The sequence below is a fragment of the Styela clava genome, chromosome 14 (genome assembly GCF_964204865.1).
Source record: "Styela clava chromosome 14, kaStyClav1.hap1.2, whole genome shotgun sequence".
Classification (NCBI taxonomy): domain Eukaryota; kingdom Metazoa; phylum Chordata; class Ascidiacea; order Stolidobranchia; family Styelidae; genus Styela; species Styela clava.
The window spans coordinates 15,112,372-15,131,643 of NC_135263.1; the positions used below are offsets into that span (position 1 = coordinate 15,112,372).

General features: G+C 33.1%; 1 protein-coding gene across 1 annotated transcript; it reads right to left on the reverse strand.

Annotated features, from left to right (window-relative positions):
* Window positions 1-1,182: 1,182 nt before the first annotated feature.
* On the reverse strand, window positions 1,183-13,811 carry LOC120340865 (protein tweety homolog 3-like). Its single transcript, XM_039409251.2, has 10 exons — window positions 13,646-13,811; window positions 12,999-13,171; window positions 12,390-12,501; window positions 11,623-11,831; window positions 9,357-9,452; window positions 8,210-8,282; window positions 6,722-6,940; window positions 5,141-5,379; window positions 4,333-4,564; window positions 1,183-3,438 (listed from the first exon to the last, which is right to left on the reverse strand). The coding sequence occupies exons 1-10, from the start codon at window positions 13,763-13,765 to the stop codon at window positions 3,400-3,402; spliced, it is 1,512 nt and encodes a 503-aa protein (XP_039265185.2). The 5' UTR covers window positions 13,766-13,811; the 3' UTR covers window positions 1,183-3,399.
* Between the last annotated feature and the right edge of the window lie 5,461 nt (window positions 13,812-19,272).

The following is a 19,272-nucleotide window of genomic DNA, read 5'->3' on the forward strand; positions in this document are numbered from 1 at the left end:
TAACGTTATTCCTGTAATCACATAAATAATAACTACCATACTAGGCCTATACGTTACGAACAAAACCTGCCTAACCTAACCATTGCCCCCATATTGAAATTATATTTTCCATAGTTTAGTAATTCTGTTTGAACATCCTCGTTTGAACAATTTACAAAAAGTACATTAACTATACCCACAAACGGAATTAATGAATTAGAATTTTAGATGCGGGGTTTCATACTAACAGTACCACACTGCGATATACCAGACATGTACATCTTAGCATTTAGTTGTTCTACACGCCCCATATCGTTACTTCATCTGAGAATGGAGAACATGACAATTCAAACTTATTCCAGATTAATAAAAAACTCCGGCTGCTCACTCAGCAAGTCTCGGGGCTTATTGCCTGGAAAAAGACTAGGTATTCATAAATGAACAGGAATGCCAAGCTTTTTTTATCATAATTATCAAGATAACTCAAAAGTTTATTGATGGCCGTCAAAACTTGTTTTTACTGGTTGCCGTGGCAACCCGCTGCCTTCTGTCCGGTGAAAGACTCGTTTCAAGCTCGACTACCAGTATCCCAGTTAGGATCATGATTCATGACGCGCATATGTGACCGTAAATTAAATTAACAACAAAGGGTTCTTTTTGCTCACCATTTTTGGTGTCATATTCTTTTACAATCCTTGACGTCCCTTTGTTAATCATGGGATAATTGGGACTACCAAACTTTGCCCTTACTATTCATACATAATGTGCCTACCCTCTAACGAATGCGTTGGCAAATACCAATACTTTATGTAAGGACGCACATTTTTTGCTGAGAAATCGAAATAACACCCACGCTCAAACATTATGAATGTGTAGGGTTACCATATTTTTGTGACTTCAAATCGGGACGCCTCGAAAGACAACAACCCCTTAGCTGTGATTATATAACTTCACATGTAGAGCGGGACTGTCCCGCCTAAAGCGGGACGAATGGTAAGCCTATGAATGTGTTACACATCTGTATTGCCACGCCTAAAACACAACTGTTATCCAAAATATACCTATTCACGAACTGAAAACGTTGGCAATTAGCAATACTTTATGTAAGTAAAACACGCTCTTTGCTAAGAAATCACGGAGAAAACGAAATAATGAACTCGCCCAAACCTTATGTGTCACCACTACCACACTCAAAACACAAGATAAAACACAACTGTTATTCAAAACGTTTAATAGTCGCTGTCGCAATCTACACATAAGCTGGGCATGATACAAAATAGAATTTCAATCTTAGCAACGAAACTAATATAGGAAATGAAGAAAAATTTTCTAAGAATGATATTCAACCGCTCAATACAATCAATGCAAAATTGCCAGCAGAACAAGTTACTCCACTGAAGTTACTGAAACTATTTATGAAACATCCCAAATTGAAATACAGCAAAACGGTAATATGCAAGCATGAAATACATGATATTATCTATAGGAGCACCAAAAAAAATTAGTCACAATGAGTCGGATAAGATCAGTATTGGAGTTATAATCAGTACCGTTCAATTCCAGTTTATCTTGTATAACATAAACGCGACACTTAGCAGCATTGGTAAAAATAGCAAGCATATAATGAAAGTAATAAAAAGCAGAACAAAAATAGGACAAAACAAAAAAGCACAATTAATCTTTTAAATAAATGTATTCAAAAGCACTGATAGATGTATGTCCTTAATTATCAAGAATTTATTTATATTCACAATTAGTCATATCTGACTATGGTATATCTTGGTTGTAGAAATAATTTAGATATTTTCGTGTAAATTGTCAAAAATAGTCATTTTAAATATTTCATATATGTGAAAAAAGTTTTTCAGGAAGTACTTATAATCATTGATTATTGAAGTTTTGGTTATTATTACTAATATCGAGACGTTAATATGATAACATATATATTTTTTTCATTGAGAAATGGTACTTTGATTTTAAACGTCGTCTTACCATAGCCAGAACATATTAGAAGAAGGTAGAGCCATGCTAATCGTCCTAGGGTCAGACCGGTAGAGAATGATAGCACCAAACTATTGCCCAAAAACTAGGCAAATTTGAAACTATAACTTAAAATACACAGTAATCGCACGAGAATATATTCTATCCCAATTTTAACTGTTTGGTCCAATATTGCATTTTCAACCACCAATAACACAATAAACAATAAAAATGATAAAACATAAAATAATCACAATACGAAATTAAGCACATTATTAAGCGTAACAAACACTGATGTAAGCAAATAAATATATGAAATGAAAAAATAAGATAATATATTACAAAATAGCTTTGCTCATGAAAATATATAGAAAATTAGTTATTAATTATTAAGGACTTAAGCATACAATAAAGCGAATGCGTATGTACCGGTTGTATGTCATCACCTAATTGGCAAAATGAAAGTTTGCTTAAACTATTGCTATAATGAAAGTAACTCCATATTGAATGCAGTTCAATTCTGAATTGGTACGGTATGTAATGGACTCAGCCAAACAAATTAGCATGATATCTTCCAAACAAAGCGGCAAGATGCAATATTACAAAGGTACTTGCCGTGTTTTTTAGTAAATTCAAAATCCAGAGCCAAATATATTCAAATGTATCAAATATGGTTGTACCATACAGGCACAGAGAACCCTGTACTAAACTTTTAGAAAAAATGGTATTGGGGCTTACAATGTAGAAGATTAGTTTTGTAATTGCGTTAGATAGCAAAATAGTGCAATTAGTAAGAATAAAAGTAATATTATACGCGAATTGATTATGAACTTTTGTAGAATCAAGAATATATCGAAGTAGGCAGTGGTGTTTCCAATGTCTCATTTACCATGCATGAAAACTTTGCGCAATATTTTTTAAACTGGTTTAAAAATTTCCCAAAGGACATTTTCAGTGAAAGATTTTCACCAATTCCTACCAAATTATACCACAACATAAAATATTTTTGACACAAAAATTTGGCTAGTATGAACAAGAAAAGCATCTCTAAGCGGGGATTGACAGTAAAAAAGGCACATGACGTTCACAAAGCAATGTTATAAAATTTAACTGTCACCGATCGATAAAATGTAAAATAACAAATATTTCAACATGAGGGTATCTTAATAACTCATAAAAAAATATGAACCTGACATTCGGAAATACTTGAAGACAAAAAATGAAAAAAAAAGTTTCAAAGTGCAATCCCTCATTAGAGATTATTACTGTCAAATTTATTATTCATTTTCAGCTGCTCATTGAGTAATGAGTGACAACTCAGAACATTCGGCATTTTTATATTGCAATATATTTTATTTGCAATAATGATTTCTTCGCCTTTCCATGTTTGTGCTCCAAGCCCATTGTTCTATATTGCAAAGATGTTTATAATCTACATTCTCACGGACTGTATCGAGATGATGGTCTTGGAGGTGAATACTGTAAAGAAACAATTAGCATAAGTAAATAATGTAGCAGAACATGTTACTACTTTAGGGTACAGAGATGGTGCATAAACTGGTTGCAAGTCGGGAAAGTATTCTTGCATCCACAACGGACAAGTATGGGATGTTCTAATCATATAATGAACTATGGTCTTTTGTTCAGTTAACGATTCGGGTTGGGTAGAGAAAGTTAACTTGTTCACAGGGAAATTAGAACAAAGTTGTGAACGTGTTTATTTATTATGAATGATGAGTCAATCGTCAAGCCTCTTGCTTGCAAAGTATAATTCAATCTCGAATTGTAATACACCAAAGAAAATCAGTTTTAAAAACATAATGTGCAACAAATAATTAAGCCTTTTGGTAAACTACACAGCAATGCGGAATACCATAAACAAATTACAAGAAACAGTTGCAAGACGCTTAATGTTTGAGTGCAATTACCACTACATTAGCACTGTTGGCAAAATTCAAGTTATTGACTCGACTCGAGAGTTTATCGAAGACTTGTACTTGTAGTCAGTCAGTCATCCAAATGACACTATAGTTCTCACTCAACTAACCGCCAACGCGAATTAACTCAGTGATTGACTAGACTCTAGGAACCTGTGACTCCGCTTGACTCGGACTCGAGTAATGATGAATCTATTTGTCTAATTTAACCTATATAATAATATAAATATCATCTTATAATAATACACAATAATGACCATGTTTCTTTTTCAATGGGCTTGTTCATAGAAATATAGAAATTCACAAGAATCCAGTCAATAAACAATATAGGAAGCTATATGTAAATTATTCATAAGATCGTTGTAGGATAAAGATAAACAGATAGCCTATATTATACGCTGCAGAGATGGACATTTAGATATAAAAATTAACTTACCGGAGGAGGATTTTCAATTAGACTGACATCTTCATCAGAACCTTCTCTGAAAAAACTCAAAGTATTGGTGGCTACTCCATAGTTACTATTTGTGGATGTTGTAGTTGCGTAAATTGGATTATTGGTTCGTGTTATATTTGAATTTCTAGCGGAATTATTCCGATAGTTAGTTGTACGAGGTAAAAATGGATCATCATCATATTCCATCAAATCGCTTGAATCTCTTCTGTATCTGAATAAGAAAGAATCAACATGAATTATAAAAACTGTTGAATTAGAAGTAACATAAACTGATCTAATGAAGCAGTTATTCTCAAACTTTCATACAGCGCCGATTATATAAAAAACGTATTTACAAATCAATTCAATACAAACCCAATTAATTAAATAAACAAGTAGATAAATCATAGATTATGGTGCTATTCAATGATATAGATGAGCTTTTGGACCATCAATGACTATTTTGATAATTAGAGACATTTTAGTCAGGTACATTCCTATATCACCTTGTTCTCTGATGAAAGAGGTAATTTTTCAGTTTGATAGTAATAGCGACAAGGATCAGAGCCCTTTTTTTCCAGAGTAAGATGTCATAAATGAAATAATCCATGGTTATACATCGGCAAAAATTATCGGGTATTTAGAAGATGACTCACACCAAAATATATCATACTTAATTAATATCATCGAAATTAAATTTGGTTTCGCATTAATTCTCACATTTTCAAGAATGCACTTCTGCCCCTCCTATTTTTTGCCCCCCTGAGAGCAATATTGGTCACTTTAAGAATAGTATTATATAACTTACACATGTCTTCCATATCTTTTGCCGGTTTTAGCTGCTGCACAAATTGCAAAAGTCAGGCATAATCCTGTAGCGAGCATTGCTGCAGCTAATGCAAATAATCCTTCCATAGCAGGACCACAGATTGATGTGATAGTTTGTCCAAGAGCAATCTTAGAAGGTTCGCAATTCACCATAACATTGAGAGAGTTAATTAACGAAACCATTTCAGAAATCTTGGTTTCAATTGAGTGTAGAATAACCTGAAATGAAATAAAGCTGTAAATAATAAACCCAGGGTGCAATTAATTGAATAGACAATGTCAAACCAGAAAATATTCCAGTCACCCCAACAATACTAGCTTCCTACATTTCGTTAGATAACATGGCTGAATGTAGTGCAGAGCCTTGGTCAGAGCAAAAAAACGTCCTATAAAATTTTTTATTATTTATGATTCAGATATGCTAGTAACAGATGGTATCATGCTGATGCGCTAAGAATAATGATAGGTTATCTAGATTATTACAGAAAGCATTTAGCCATTTTAATCCATTTTTTGTCCAAATGTGTAGCTTCACAGGAATTAAGTTTTTTTTAAATAACTCCTTGTCATCCTATAATACATTGATTGTACACTTGAATGATGTATAGAAATTTATTTCATTGTAATGGTTGAAAGATTTGCAAGTTGAAGGCAACAAAACTACATTTATCATGTAATATTCGTTAAAATTCCTGAATTCCTCATTAAAATTTAGTAAAATTTATTTTGGTGATTTTGAATGACGTGATTAAAATTAGGAAATTTTCTATCAGAGATATTTACTAAGTACAACGTTGCCAAAATTTCCTAAATTAAAATGAAATCATTCGTGACACAGGCAATTTCTCCCTAATTGTGTAATACCATGATGCTGACAAATCATAAGAATCCGTACATAATTACTGCGTCATATTCACATATTATTTCCCCGAGTAATATTATGATTGAAAATAACCCTGAGGGCATATTAGCTAAAACATGTGAAAGACGATGAAGTATTACCACAAGTTACATCGACAGTAATTAAGCAATTAAAACCCACTAAAGGCTAATCATTGTACTAAGAATGTCTTTATTTGATGAATGGCCAACCATACATCAAAATAAGAAACAGTTTTACGAATTCAAGAACGCTTGTAGTTTTTATGATTAGTTAAAGACTTTCACACCTTTCCAAAACAACTTTTTCAGCAAGTAAACACTTTGGCAAACCGAGTCTAAAATAAGAGACATATTATTGCCAATTTGTTGCTTTTAAGGTAAAGTGATTGCCATGAGCTGACGAACAATAGAATTAAAATAAGTTGACTAAAAATATTATTTCAAAATTTATTTTCCTGTAATGTTTGAGGTACATACATAGTAACCTTTTCAAGTCCCAGTGAAATAGAAACAAATTTTCATGTAGTTCCACAAAAAAAGAATATTTTGAGTGAGTGTTTGTGGGCACATTACGAGGACTGCCCATTAGGCATAATATTCAACAAGAATGGTGTTCTGATATGAATACATCCTGATGGAACGGAATACTTATTAACTAAACAACCAAATTTATATATACCTCTTGTTCCTCCGTTATATTTTCTTGTCCTATTATCTCCGCAGAGTGTTCCATCTTTTGCAAAATAATTCTGCCGTCTTCTATTTCTGAAGAATACGCATGGTATTCATCAGTTTCACATTTGAGGAAATAATTTGCGACTTTCTCAGACATGTATCCTTTATTGACAGTCTGGTTATAAATAGCTCTGAATGGATCAACACAAAAATCAGCAGCGGCCTGAAAAAAAAAAAATTAATGACCAATTAGAAAATCAGTATGACGGGCTCAGGAACTGAATAGAATCAAAGTGTAAAATTCAAAAAATGAATTTTCCAAATAATTGATGATCAAAAATATATTTAGTATGTTATGCTAACAAACCTACGGTAATAGAAAACAAGGTGTAAAATTTACATGACATTCCATGGCTTTCAGAGAGTTTTATTGTCATATTTTGAAATAATGATAACACAAATATAACAATCTGTTCCACCAATGGCTCAAATTTTCAAATTCATCACAGAAACGTGAATTCTCATTTGTAATTCAAGTATGTGCACACATGTGCCAAACCACACTAATCTTTTTTAATCTGCTTAACACATCAAGGAAGGAATTTGAGATTAACAAGTAATTTCTTAACAACATAATGACAGGATTGAAGCATGATTTCCACTTATTACTCACACAGAATTAATATCGAATAAATCTGAAAGAATTGGCTGATGCCGAGGAGATAATCGATACTAACAATCTATACTATACTATATTTTTTTATATGGCACATCTCTTTGAACAAGGACCAGTACATGCGGCCACTGATATCTAATCTGTGATGCCAGCACAGTCTAAGTCTAACGCTGAACCGGTAGAACCGATTGTTTCAGAATCGAATCGCATTTATATCCGAAAAAAATACCAAATTCACATAGAAAATTTACAATTCTGAATTATGTATATTCCATGATATTGATATATTCGCTACCCACATGCTGCCTTCCTAAATTTGAGTTTTGAACTATCTCTGGATTGATGTACAACCCACAAAACAGCATTTCAACAATAACTCTAACATCAATTTTCGAATGAAACAGAATAAAAACAAGTTCTAGCTGAATGAATATATCATTCTAGCACTATGTTTCAGCCAACCATTATTTACAAAGTACACAAAAAATGTGATATTCCGCTTTCACAGAACCAAAGATATTTCATGTAAATTTAACTTAAAATTGTGTGTAAACACAGTGGAGGCAATTGAAGCATCAACCAACCAAAGAAAATAGTGTGTAATTAAGCATTTTTTACTCGCTAATTGGTAACCACCTTAACCAAATTGCCTTGCAAAATCTAGAATGAAAAATGACTTATCGTATAAATAAATACGTAAGTGACAGTCAGGCAGTATAAAGAATGACAACCGATAAATTCCTCTTCCAAGTTCAGAAAATTCAATCTTCATGACTTATTTTTTTTCAGCAATATTAAATGATGTAGCATACTTACCACACTTATAGGCAAATCAGCTCCAACATAAAAGTAAGTTGCTGTGAGACAAAAAGTTCCCAAAACAATCGTTCTGCAAAAGAAAAGAAAATATTTTTCAAGTAACAAAAATCAGAACAAATAGATTATCAAGATAGTGGTGTGAAACTTGACATTTACTGCTTCACTTAGTCTCCCATCAATTGATATTTATTAGTTTACAATTTTATATTAAATTTTTTTGTAGTAGCAGTGGATCTCAGAACTTTCTTGGCCTCCTCCTTGGCTCAAAGATCAATTCCGAGTGAGTAATTGTGACATCACTTTGAACAAATTTCTCGAAAAAAAAAAAAACACCAACAGCATTTTAATGTATCCAAGAAAATTGAAAAGCAGACTAATATGGATGAAATGAATACTGAGAATATAGAGATTAAACATATTTAATATAAGTAATTAACAATATTATTATTACGCAACAAAATTAATATAACGTCATCTTAAACTCAGTTAAATTTTAAACCTATCTGGTATGAATATTTGACATTCTTATTGGTGAGAACTACAAGGTGTGTTTCCATTTTTATACCCAATTTCATCCCTGGGCCAAGCATGTACTATATTCGATATAGCAGCAAATGTTACGCCTCCTATATTGACTCACATGATGAAATCATGATACCTCACCAAACTTACACAACACACATACCAAAGTACACTATATTTGTCTAGACTTTCAATAAATCCCATTTTAATTGTTTCCCTTCAACAGTTTTTGAAACAGGACTATTAATACATAACCAAGCTTAAATCTACTGAAGGGGTGTTTGTTTTAGATTGTTTCAACTTGTTTTGCCCTATTGTCATTGAATAAATCATCAACACATTGTGAAAAATTTTCTAGTACATAAGTTCCTAAACTAAATTGATAAAAAGATTACCAATATTTTATCTTTCATAATTTTATCATCATTACATATGTAGTACATGATGTAGGTAGCTGTCCAGAGTAAATTCTTATCACTAAGTGATAAGAATATAAATTCTATGGCGAAGATTCAAAAAATATAAGGAGGTATAACTTGATATTCAATATAAACATATTTTAATTGAATAAATTTCCACATTTTTTTGAAAAAATTTATAATACAAATAGAAGAAGACTTACACAATTAGAGTACATTTTGATCTGCAACACAGCCCTATCATTCCAAGGAAACAAACAAAGCACTGGAATGCCAGAAGACAAAATGTTACGAGACTCCTGAAATAAGAAAAATTATCATTAGACAATCAAAAAATATTTTGAAAACTGTTTCAAAAATATAATGATACAACATATTGATAACTTTATCACCAAGGATTGCCGAATATTTCACAATTCCGAATACATTCTGAGAAAATATTTTCGAATATGGATAATCGAATCCATTCAAATTAGGGGCAAGTACATAAATCACTATATCTTCATGCTGTTCACATCTAAAACGACATAAATATGAAAATCATTGTTTTATCTGAGTTGTTTGTTATCAGTTGATATTTTACAGTTTGATCTGCTTGCCTGACCATCAAATAAAAATATTCCAAATTATTCCTATATTTAAATTTTTTTTATATCGAAAATAACAATTTTCTAATGTATTCGAAAATTTGATTCTTTTTGGACATCCTTGCTTAATATAAAATCAAAAAATGAATCCAGCATTCAATGATTATTAGATGCAGTTATCAAAATGACTGAGTTTGAATCATAAACCATACCAGACTGTTTTACGTTTTAAAAATTACTTCCCTGATAAATTTGTATTTACGGGAATAGCTCTACTAGGCTAGTCATAACAAAACGAAGAAAATTGCGGTATGATGAAACATTGATACAATAAAGGTACCTCGTGGTTGTGGTATTTGAGTAAAACTAAAATATCATTCCTTTAAACTTAAAGTCAGCTATATCAAATTTCAAAATTCTAATCTGCAATAATATACAGATTGTTGACAGTGAATAAGTTCATATATGACCAATGGTTATTAACTTCAGGAATCCCACTGAGAAAAAATGATTAACAATTTAGAAATACTTGAAAAATGGACGCTTGTAAAGCTGTAGCTATAATAAATAAAGCAAAAATTCATTCAAAAATACATATTGCATTTTTATTAAAAACTAAATGTAGATAATCCAAATGTCGAAACTGATGTGCAATACATTCAAATGTCCATCAGTCATATTTATAAATTTGGCATGGTGTAATAATTTCCTACCTTTCCCAATAAGGCTAATACGGAAGTGTTTTATATTAGTACGGCCATTGAACAGCGCTTATAATTTCCCTTGGGTCCAATTACATTGGCAAACTGATGATATAGACATCTAAACTTGGCAATGATAAATTCATATCAGGTATTTTATATATGTCTGCACCGGTGCTCGTGGGACAGCAAAAAGCACTTAAAGACCCGCATTTAAAAAAACAGCAAAATTAATGAAGATTGCAACCATGGAAGAAGTGATAAATACTTTCATCAAGGAACAACAATTTTTCTATTACAGTAGTTCATCACTAATTATGTAATATGGGTATAGCATTCTATATGGCAGAAACCAATGTCTAGTTAAATTACATTGCACCACATTGATTCCATATTTCTGGCAGTGCATATGTTACACAAGTAAAAGCACTATTGTTAAGTGACATACTGTAATACTGCCACTCTGCCATATTATTTATCAATCTATCTCGCACTGGATTAACTGAAATAGGCTTACACTAAGACTCCATGGCAAAATGCTAGTGATTAACGTGGAAATTCCTACTGACGTGATTTAAAATGCATCAAATTTATCGGTAAAAGATTAAAGAAAAATCTAAAAGAACTATAATAACAATAAGGCTAAAGCTGGATATAAAGTATGAAAACTTCGATTGTTAGTTTAAAAGTATATAAAAAATATCGGTAATCATCGCCTCATAAGCAATAGAAAACGATTTTCATATTTATCCCCAGGTAAAGACAATTGACTAACGTCTCTTAATATTTAGAATGATGTGCTCTCTATACTGTTACAGAATATTTAAAAATACACGATAGGAATTTATCTACACTATTGTGTATTTAGTTAGTAAGATTGACAATGTAAAGAGGGTACTCCCGTAGTGTGTGTACCAGGTTAGGGTTATGGCATAATTCTATTCCGATTTTCCTTATTTTAGTTCTATGACAATTGACAAGTCGGGGACTGTCTGTGTTAGCCAAGTGAAAATACCCCCCATAGGTTCCAGTCCCTTTACATAAATTTATGTAAAGTAGGCGATAAAAATTAGTTACCTGCATATTGGTACACACACTTCTGGAGCGCCGTAAAGAGAATATTAACTGATTGTTCATTGAATATTCGAAAATCAGCAAAAATTTTTAACAATATATAATACCTGTAATACTCTGTAACAACAACAATTTCTACAGCCCATCCTAATCTGTCTTCAATGCTATCCAATGGCACAGCTACGACATTAAGGGCATCATAGATCTTATGTGAATATCCTTCCATATTTAAAATTTCAATATCATCTGTCTTCATTTCTTTTAATTCAGTGATAGATTCCATCAACTCATCAGTTGAATCGAGCAAACTTCTGACCTAGATTTTCATCGAAACAAGAACATGTTTGAAAAAATGATCTCAGCAAATCATTTTTTTCTATTTTTATTAGGAAAATTGCTAAATGGCAAGGTCATGTGCAAGCACTCACTCAGAAATAAGGGAGATAGATCTCTGAGTCAAGTTACAATAATTACGGGGAATATAACAAATTATAGTGTAGAGTTGTGCGTTAGTAAATACCAATGACGCGAGACTTAAAGCAGTTCATGTCACAATTTTTTTTGGTGGTCACACAGACAGTGAATCTGAGAAAGCTCACATCCAATCAAGTTTTACAACTGAAAATGGGTAGGCATGGATATTCTACACCAAAATTGTTAAGTATTGGAAAGCTTGTAATGTCTAAACAGCTGAAAAATTATTAATAAACACATATCATTTTATTACATTGAATCGTTATTTATGATTCTGATGTACAAAAAATCGCAAATTCAACTTTGATTTAAAGAGAGCTATTTTAATTGATAATCTGTAATGGGTATAGTCCTAAAAATAGTATAGGCTTCAAAAAATATTATAAATTTTAACTCTTACTTTATCATTAAGTGATACAAATGTATCATTTGCTGTACGGACCGCAACTGCTACAACTTTTATTCCATCCCCAGTCTGCATATTACCATAAACGGCAATTCCAATTCCCGCACTGCAAAACAGATGAAAACAAGTCATTTCTTCATACATCAAGTAGCTCAACACAAAGACAATAGGAGTAGTTATTGGACAGAGTGGACCTATGGATTGTTTTGTTATTATGTTGTTGTTCTTGGAATTTCTCATCCTATCATTATGAAAAAATCGCCTTTTTCTATAATTACTGGACCAATTGCTTTGAAATTTTCAGTGGTTAAAGACTGTACTTTTCACTAGAAGGCTTTTATTTATTTCAAATATTTCTGTGAGCTCTATCTATCTTTTTTTGTGTGCTGTGATGTCATCAAAATTTGCGCACCTTGTGGCGGTTCCGCGAGCGCATATCAGCAGATCTCGTGCTTAGCGAAAGTGGGGAGTTTTTTATGGGGAACAGTAAACTGCTGTACCTGAATTGGTAATACAAAAGTGACTCAGATAAAAAAAATTCAGCTATTGAACATAACCATGGCACTATATTACGTGTACGCGAGCAAATTAAATTTGACTCACAGGTTAAGCATTACAAATACAACCAGTACACAGACGGAGCAATAACATCCACCATCTGTATCTTTGCCTTCAAACTCCCCTCCTTTTGCTTTCAGGCAGCAAAAATATATCGCAAATCCCATCATTGTGAACAACAGTAAAAATATTGCCATGAGAGCTATCATGGCCAAACTCTGAAATGAAAATGAATTAAATTATATATATATGAAAAAGAATGGAATAATCAAGTATACATTGACACCAATGAAAAACAGGAAAAAACTCTCAATTATTGCTTCTAAAACCATTTACAAATATCTATTTACATCATTTGGCAAGCTTTATAAGTATAATATTATATTACATAATTTAAGTCCTTATACATGTTCTCAAGGCAAAAAAAAATTGAAAATATTACAAAGAAATAAGCTGGCATCTAACAATAGTTTGAAGCAATATACACCTAAGTATTGCAATAAAGAGTTGGAAGAATTTGAAAATTCCAAAATATACATTTTCATCATTTCCATAAACTTTTAAATTTCGTCTTTTAGGCTTAATAAAGTTTTTGTATGGCCATCTTATTCATCTGGTATGATCTGACAGATATTCGACCACCTATTCTCTGATAATGCATATATAAACCAAAAAATATATATCAAAGTTACCTCCCAGTATGCAGGATTATCGAAATGATAATCTTCTTTAGATAAAACTGTGAATTGGAAGCTGATATGAGGCACAGAATGAAATAAATCCACAAGCCAAGAGGCTGAATAATTTCCCATTGTGATAACTTTTTATACCTTACAATAAATTATTTCTGCAACAAGATTAAAATAAAACTGTTCAATTGTAAAATGTTCGACTGTCAGACTAATCCAGAAAAAACTCTTGAAACTTTTGAACATTTTCAGCTTTTAAACGCTACACGATTTGGCATGGAACATAATATGTGTTTAGTTGAAAATTGAGTAGGTTTGATTTCAACTGAACGCGTCTGTCAAGAATTGCTTTCCGAACAAACTAGACTTCTTTTAGAAAAACATAAAAATTCACGTCAAATTTTTTTGAGGTTATTTTTGTCTTACATTACGATATTTAAGATGCTTCAACGTTTTCTTCGCTAGACCTGACAAAGGTACTGCACAACGATGATACGTACAATATCGGTAGTCAATTAATAACAGCTAACAGGTCCATATTTCAGGTTTCAATGTAAAAAAATTAAAGTATATCAAATCAGCAAGTAGGGTATAAATTGTGAATTAATTTTATTTGCCACTGTATTGTTGTACCTATTCTTTCACTGCAACATTCGAAAAATCACATAAATTTTCCCACAATTAAATACAGCAATAGGAACTAAAATTCAGAAACCACTACAGCACTATCTGCAGATCTGTCTGTATCTAAGTCTTTTATCATTTTGTGGCGATGGAATTTAATCTGCTTATCCGCCAGTCTAACCTATACACACAAATACATTTCGCAGATTTCAGACGCTATACAGTAAATATAGTACCGGTACCTGTACGGTATGCAGTATAAAAATTAAACATTTATCAATACTGCAATACCTGAAAACTGGTAGCCTGAAGTCATAGCCTACCCGAACCGTTCTTCCAGGTACCGTACCGTACGGTAGTGTAACACTATGATGTGATTTCACTTTATCGCCTCATATTCTGACATTTGTGCTATTCTCCTCATTCAGTCATTGTCAACGTTATAGTCAGGTAGTCACATAGTGAAGAAACCGCGAACTATGATTTAGCGTCACATTCAAAATTCTTACGCAAATATTTTCAACTTACCAAAGTGAATGTTTAAATGTCATAGCGTTCACTCATTTTATTTCCATTTTTTTTTTTTTTTTTTTTTTAATGGGATAATATAATAAATTATAACAAAAAGTATATAACCATTCGAGCAATCATAAGATAAATAATCCAATATTCATTTTTCATATGTCCATTCCATCAGTGTTTGAGGTGTTGATCGCATCGGCATACAATTCATCAATTTTTAGTATATTGAGTTAGATTATGTACAATAAACGTAAAAAATTAAATATATTAGACATGTTCATTTTAATACATACTAAATTTATGCACACTTGATTTATAGTTCAAATACAATTCCTTAGTATTTCAAATTCTCTGACAAAATTTGGTGATTTTCTATTTTTTTCAATGTTGAGTCTGTAAGTGATTGCAGTTTTTATTTGTTTGATAACTAGGTGCTGATTAGAAATATTTTCATTTTTTATAGGTTCCACTCAACGACTAACATACCGGGTTCCACTATTGCAGTATTGAGAGTTACCATTCCCTGTGGCGCTCCACAGAGTAGAAAACGCAATAATAAAATGAACTAGAGAGATATGCTCAAATATATAGACACGTTGCCTTCTAGCGAAAAATATAATCTTTACCCACTAAAAATTTCAAAGCAATTGGTCCAGTATTTGAAGAGAAAGGCGATTTTATAATGATGACGGAAAATGATAACAAGAACAACAACAAAATATTGAAATGATCGTTATGTCCACTAAACGTGTCCAATAACAATACAGGGTTGTTGGAAAACTATTATAAGCTCGTTTTTTTACAGCGCAATCGTATTTGTGTTATCGAGCCCATATAAATGTGATGTTTTCGTTAATAAAAATAAACAAATAAATAAACAAATGTCAGTTTTATAAATATCATTCAAATCGTTTTTTCTTTCTGGAATAAGTCTTTTAAATTTAAAATAAATAATAGTTGAGAATGTCAAGTGCCCTAGGCTTGAGTCAATCCTTTTCATGGTAAATCCGGCCCTACTCGTACCGAAAATAAATAATAACACGCTCGTACCTATCGTATATTTAAACACACCACAAAACGCATGTGTTACTGGCAGTAACTTACCGTACTTCCTTGTTTTGTTCTGTAAGCCAGGCCTGGCCATATTTATGTTTGAACTGTAAATAATCTGCCATTTATGTTTATAACGTTTAAAAACATTTTGCATAAAGTAAAAAATGCGACACGGCGAATGAGTAATTAGATATTTTGGTAGAATATCGAATATATAAATTGAACATAAGATTGCCCTCTTTTCATGGTTATTGGCGCAATGTATATACAAACAACAAACAATCATTCTTGGAAGATAGAAACAAATGCAGAAAAATACGCAATAAGGCTAAAGATAAATATGCGAATTCAACGAAAAACGGTATTGCTGCACAGAAATTTGAATCCTGTGGTTTTTGGAAAATAATCAATAATGTCTGCTATCCGGCTCTCATTCACGACTCAACATTATATACTTAGGATGGGATTCACATATTTTTTTAAAGAGGGGGGGAGTCAATGGGACAGCTCAATCACATGGCGAACCACGGTCTCTCGTCCTGTATCAGTGCATGTCGGGTATGGGATTAGTTAGCCAGTTATATGTTTTCAGCTGCATGAATTTGATGGTGGAGGAAGCCGTAACCGACCAGCGGTTACGTGAACCACCCTACGGCGGCGAGGAGTCCAGCAATTCTCTCGCACATTATTCACCCCACATGGGATTCGAACAAGCGAACCACGCGGTGTAATTAGAGGTGCGGCGGCGAGCGTATTCCTAACGCTTAACACGGTGTGCCACACCATTGATGACTTACAATGGATAGAAAACTCATTGTTGTCGCCACAGACGTGCCACGCTTGAATGACCTTCTGTAAAATATTATTCTGGGGCGCCCAAACAATGCTTTTCTTACGGCGGAGCCGCGTGAAATTAAAGCCTGAAATCTCGTAAAATGGGGTATTACATCGGGAAATTCAATGGTAAATATGTTTATAAGGCCGTATTCAAATACACTGTTGAAATAGAAATTATATGATGTATTCGGACAAATTTATATTTGGCCACAAGTGCGAACATGTAGATTCGACCAGACCAGAGGGTAGTTTCTGATCAATTTTTTAGGATTGTGGAAATGTCTGAATAGCGTGCGATTGCATTTTGTTATATTAGCCGATCTAATTCAGTGTGACCCGTAACGTTGGACTCCGAGCACCTTCACGTCGTTATTTATTCTCATTAACTATGCCTGCGATACATCTTTTAGGGCAGGGGTGTGCAACCTTCAGTGACAGAGGCCAGATACAAGTTACTGGATGAAGCCTCGGGCCGCACCTAGAAACTCCTATGAACCTCCACCTATGAAAGGCTCTGGATACAAAATATCAACTTACGAAAATTCTTCTCGAAATATTGCTTCGGCTAACATAATATTTTCTACATACAAAAGATCGAAAACCATTAAAACGCGTGTGGTGATATTTGTTTGATTTTTTAAGGTTTTGTTTAAAAAACCTTGCAGCCCTGCGAGACGCGGCAAAAAAGTATCTGGCACGTTTGTTTCCCGCGGGTTTATACAACGTTTTGCCAGCGAGATTCAGTGGGAAGACGAGGATGCGATAAAAAAAATAAATATAAAATTTTGAATTTCATGTATGTGTGCTCACATGCTTTTAATTTTAATCGAATTCAGTGAGACACGCGTTTTTATAACATTGTGCATTTCGTAACAGGATTTTGCTAGGTTGATTTAGTAATATGACAGTGGCACTCAGTTATTAGTATAGGCTTTGTAAAAGAGAAAAAGATTAAAATTGCTCGCACGCACCAAATTAAATGATCTGAAAACTCGTTTCGTGGGAACACCATTCAAAATTGGCGCTTCTCCGCGAGCCGTACAAATTTTCTTATCGAGCCACAGTTTGCATTCTTTGGTATTGCCTTGCTATTTTTTAGTGATGCTCTTATTTTGACGTAAGTCGACGCACAGCAATTATATCAACAAAGCAAGACATTTTAAATAGTCTAGTATTGGTCGTGAATACCTGGCGCAACTGAAAAATTATTAGCCAGTAAAAAGTCGGTTCTTTTAGCGCTGCAATTACAAGAGCCGTTTCGCGAGGATTTCGGGGCGATAAATATTTATTTTGAACCGCTTTTGAAAATCCAAAATCCTGACTATGGCCTGATTAGGATAAAGTACGTTGAAACAATTTATTAATTGTACCAATATAAATTTGGGTAGACTTTTGGATTTTATCGTAGATCTTGGGATTTTTATAACAACGATATCTCATGAAAAATAATCACAACTGGCTGTCAATACAGCAGAAACTCTACCTACGAAATTAATTCGTTTCGGAATCCCCTTCGTAGGTAGAAAATTCGAAAGTAAGGACGCAGTTTACACATAAATGCCCTAATTCGTTCTAAGCCTACACGAAACTCGGACATTACTTCTGTATAAATTATAATACTGGGCAAACCCGTAACAATTACATGTTAGAATTAAATTATCACATAATAAATAGAAAATGTGCACATAGAAGGAATAGAGAAATAACAAATAAAAATTACGAATGTATACCGTGGAGAGTGAGAGGGCGGCGGTCGGAGTTTTTACTTATCGATTTTAATCGGTAAGTATGTCGATAGGTATTTGTCTGTCTGTATGTCTGTTAGATGCACGCGATATCTCACGAAAGCGAGATTGAATCTGCTCCAGATTATTGTATGTGCATTCATCTTATCTCGGACCAGAAGCCTATTGATTTTGGGCGAATTATGTCGTATAATTAGCGAGTTAAAAATTAATTAGTGATGGGACACAAGGTGTCAATATGGAGTAAGAGCGCTGTTTTAGGGGATCCCTAACTTTCGATCGACAAGTCTTCGGTCTCTGACCGATATTCTCGTTATTTCATTTTGCTCACTAAATCATTCGATGATTCAGAAAACCGCAAATATTATTACACGATCATTGTCATAATCAAATGGGTACTCCCGAAGTAGGCTATGTGAACTAAGTTGGCGGACACCGGAACGTAGTATGTGTACCAGGTTAGGATCGAGTCATAATTCCAGGTACAACGATATGGTACCAGTTAGGGTACCGGTATATAATATAGTGAATATGGAATAATGTGATTTTGCTACATTGAAGAAAATTCATGATGAAAACACAAACATGGTTTTAGAAAACCTTTATAATTTTATCACTTTTATCTACAATTTTATCTGTGTATGCTGATCGCTGACACTCCTGCAAACTGCACATACGACTGTACAAAGATTTAATAAGACAATGGACTATATTGGGCCTGCTGGTACAAGAGACACAGGTACTGAGCACACAGTTAAATGCTCACCAGAAACACCAGGAATGAGATATACCGCCTCTGACCTCTAACAGGGAATCGGATTTGCCAAAGTATGTCGAAAAAGTCCAGTA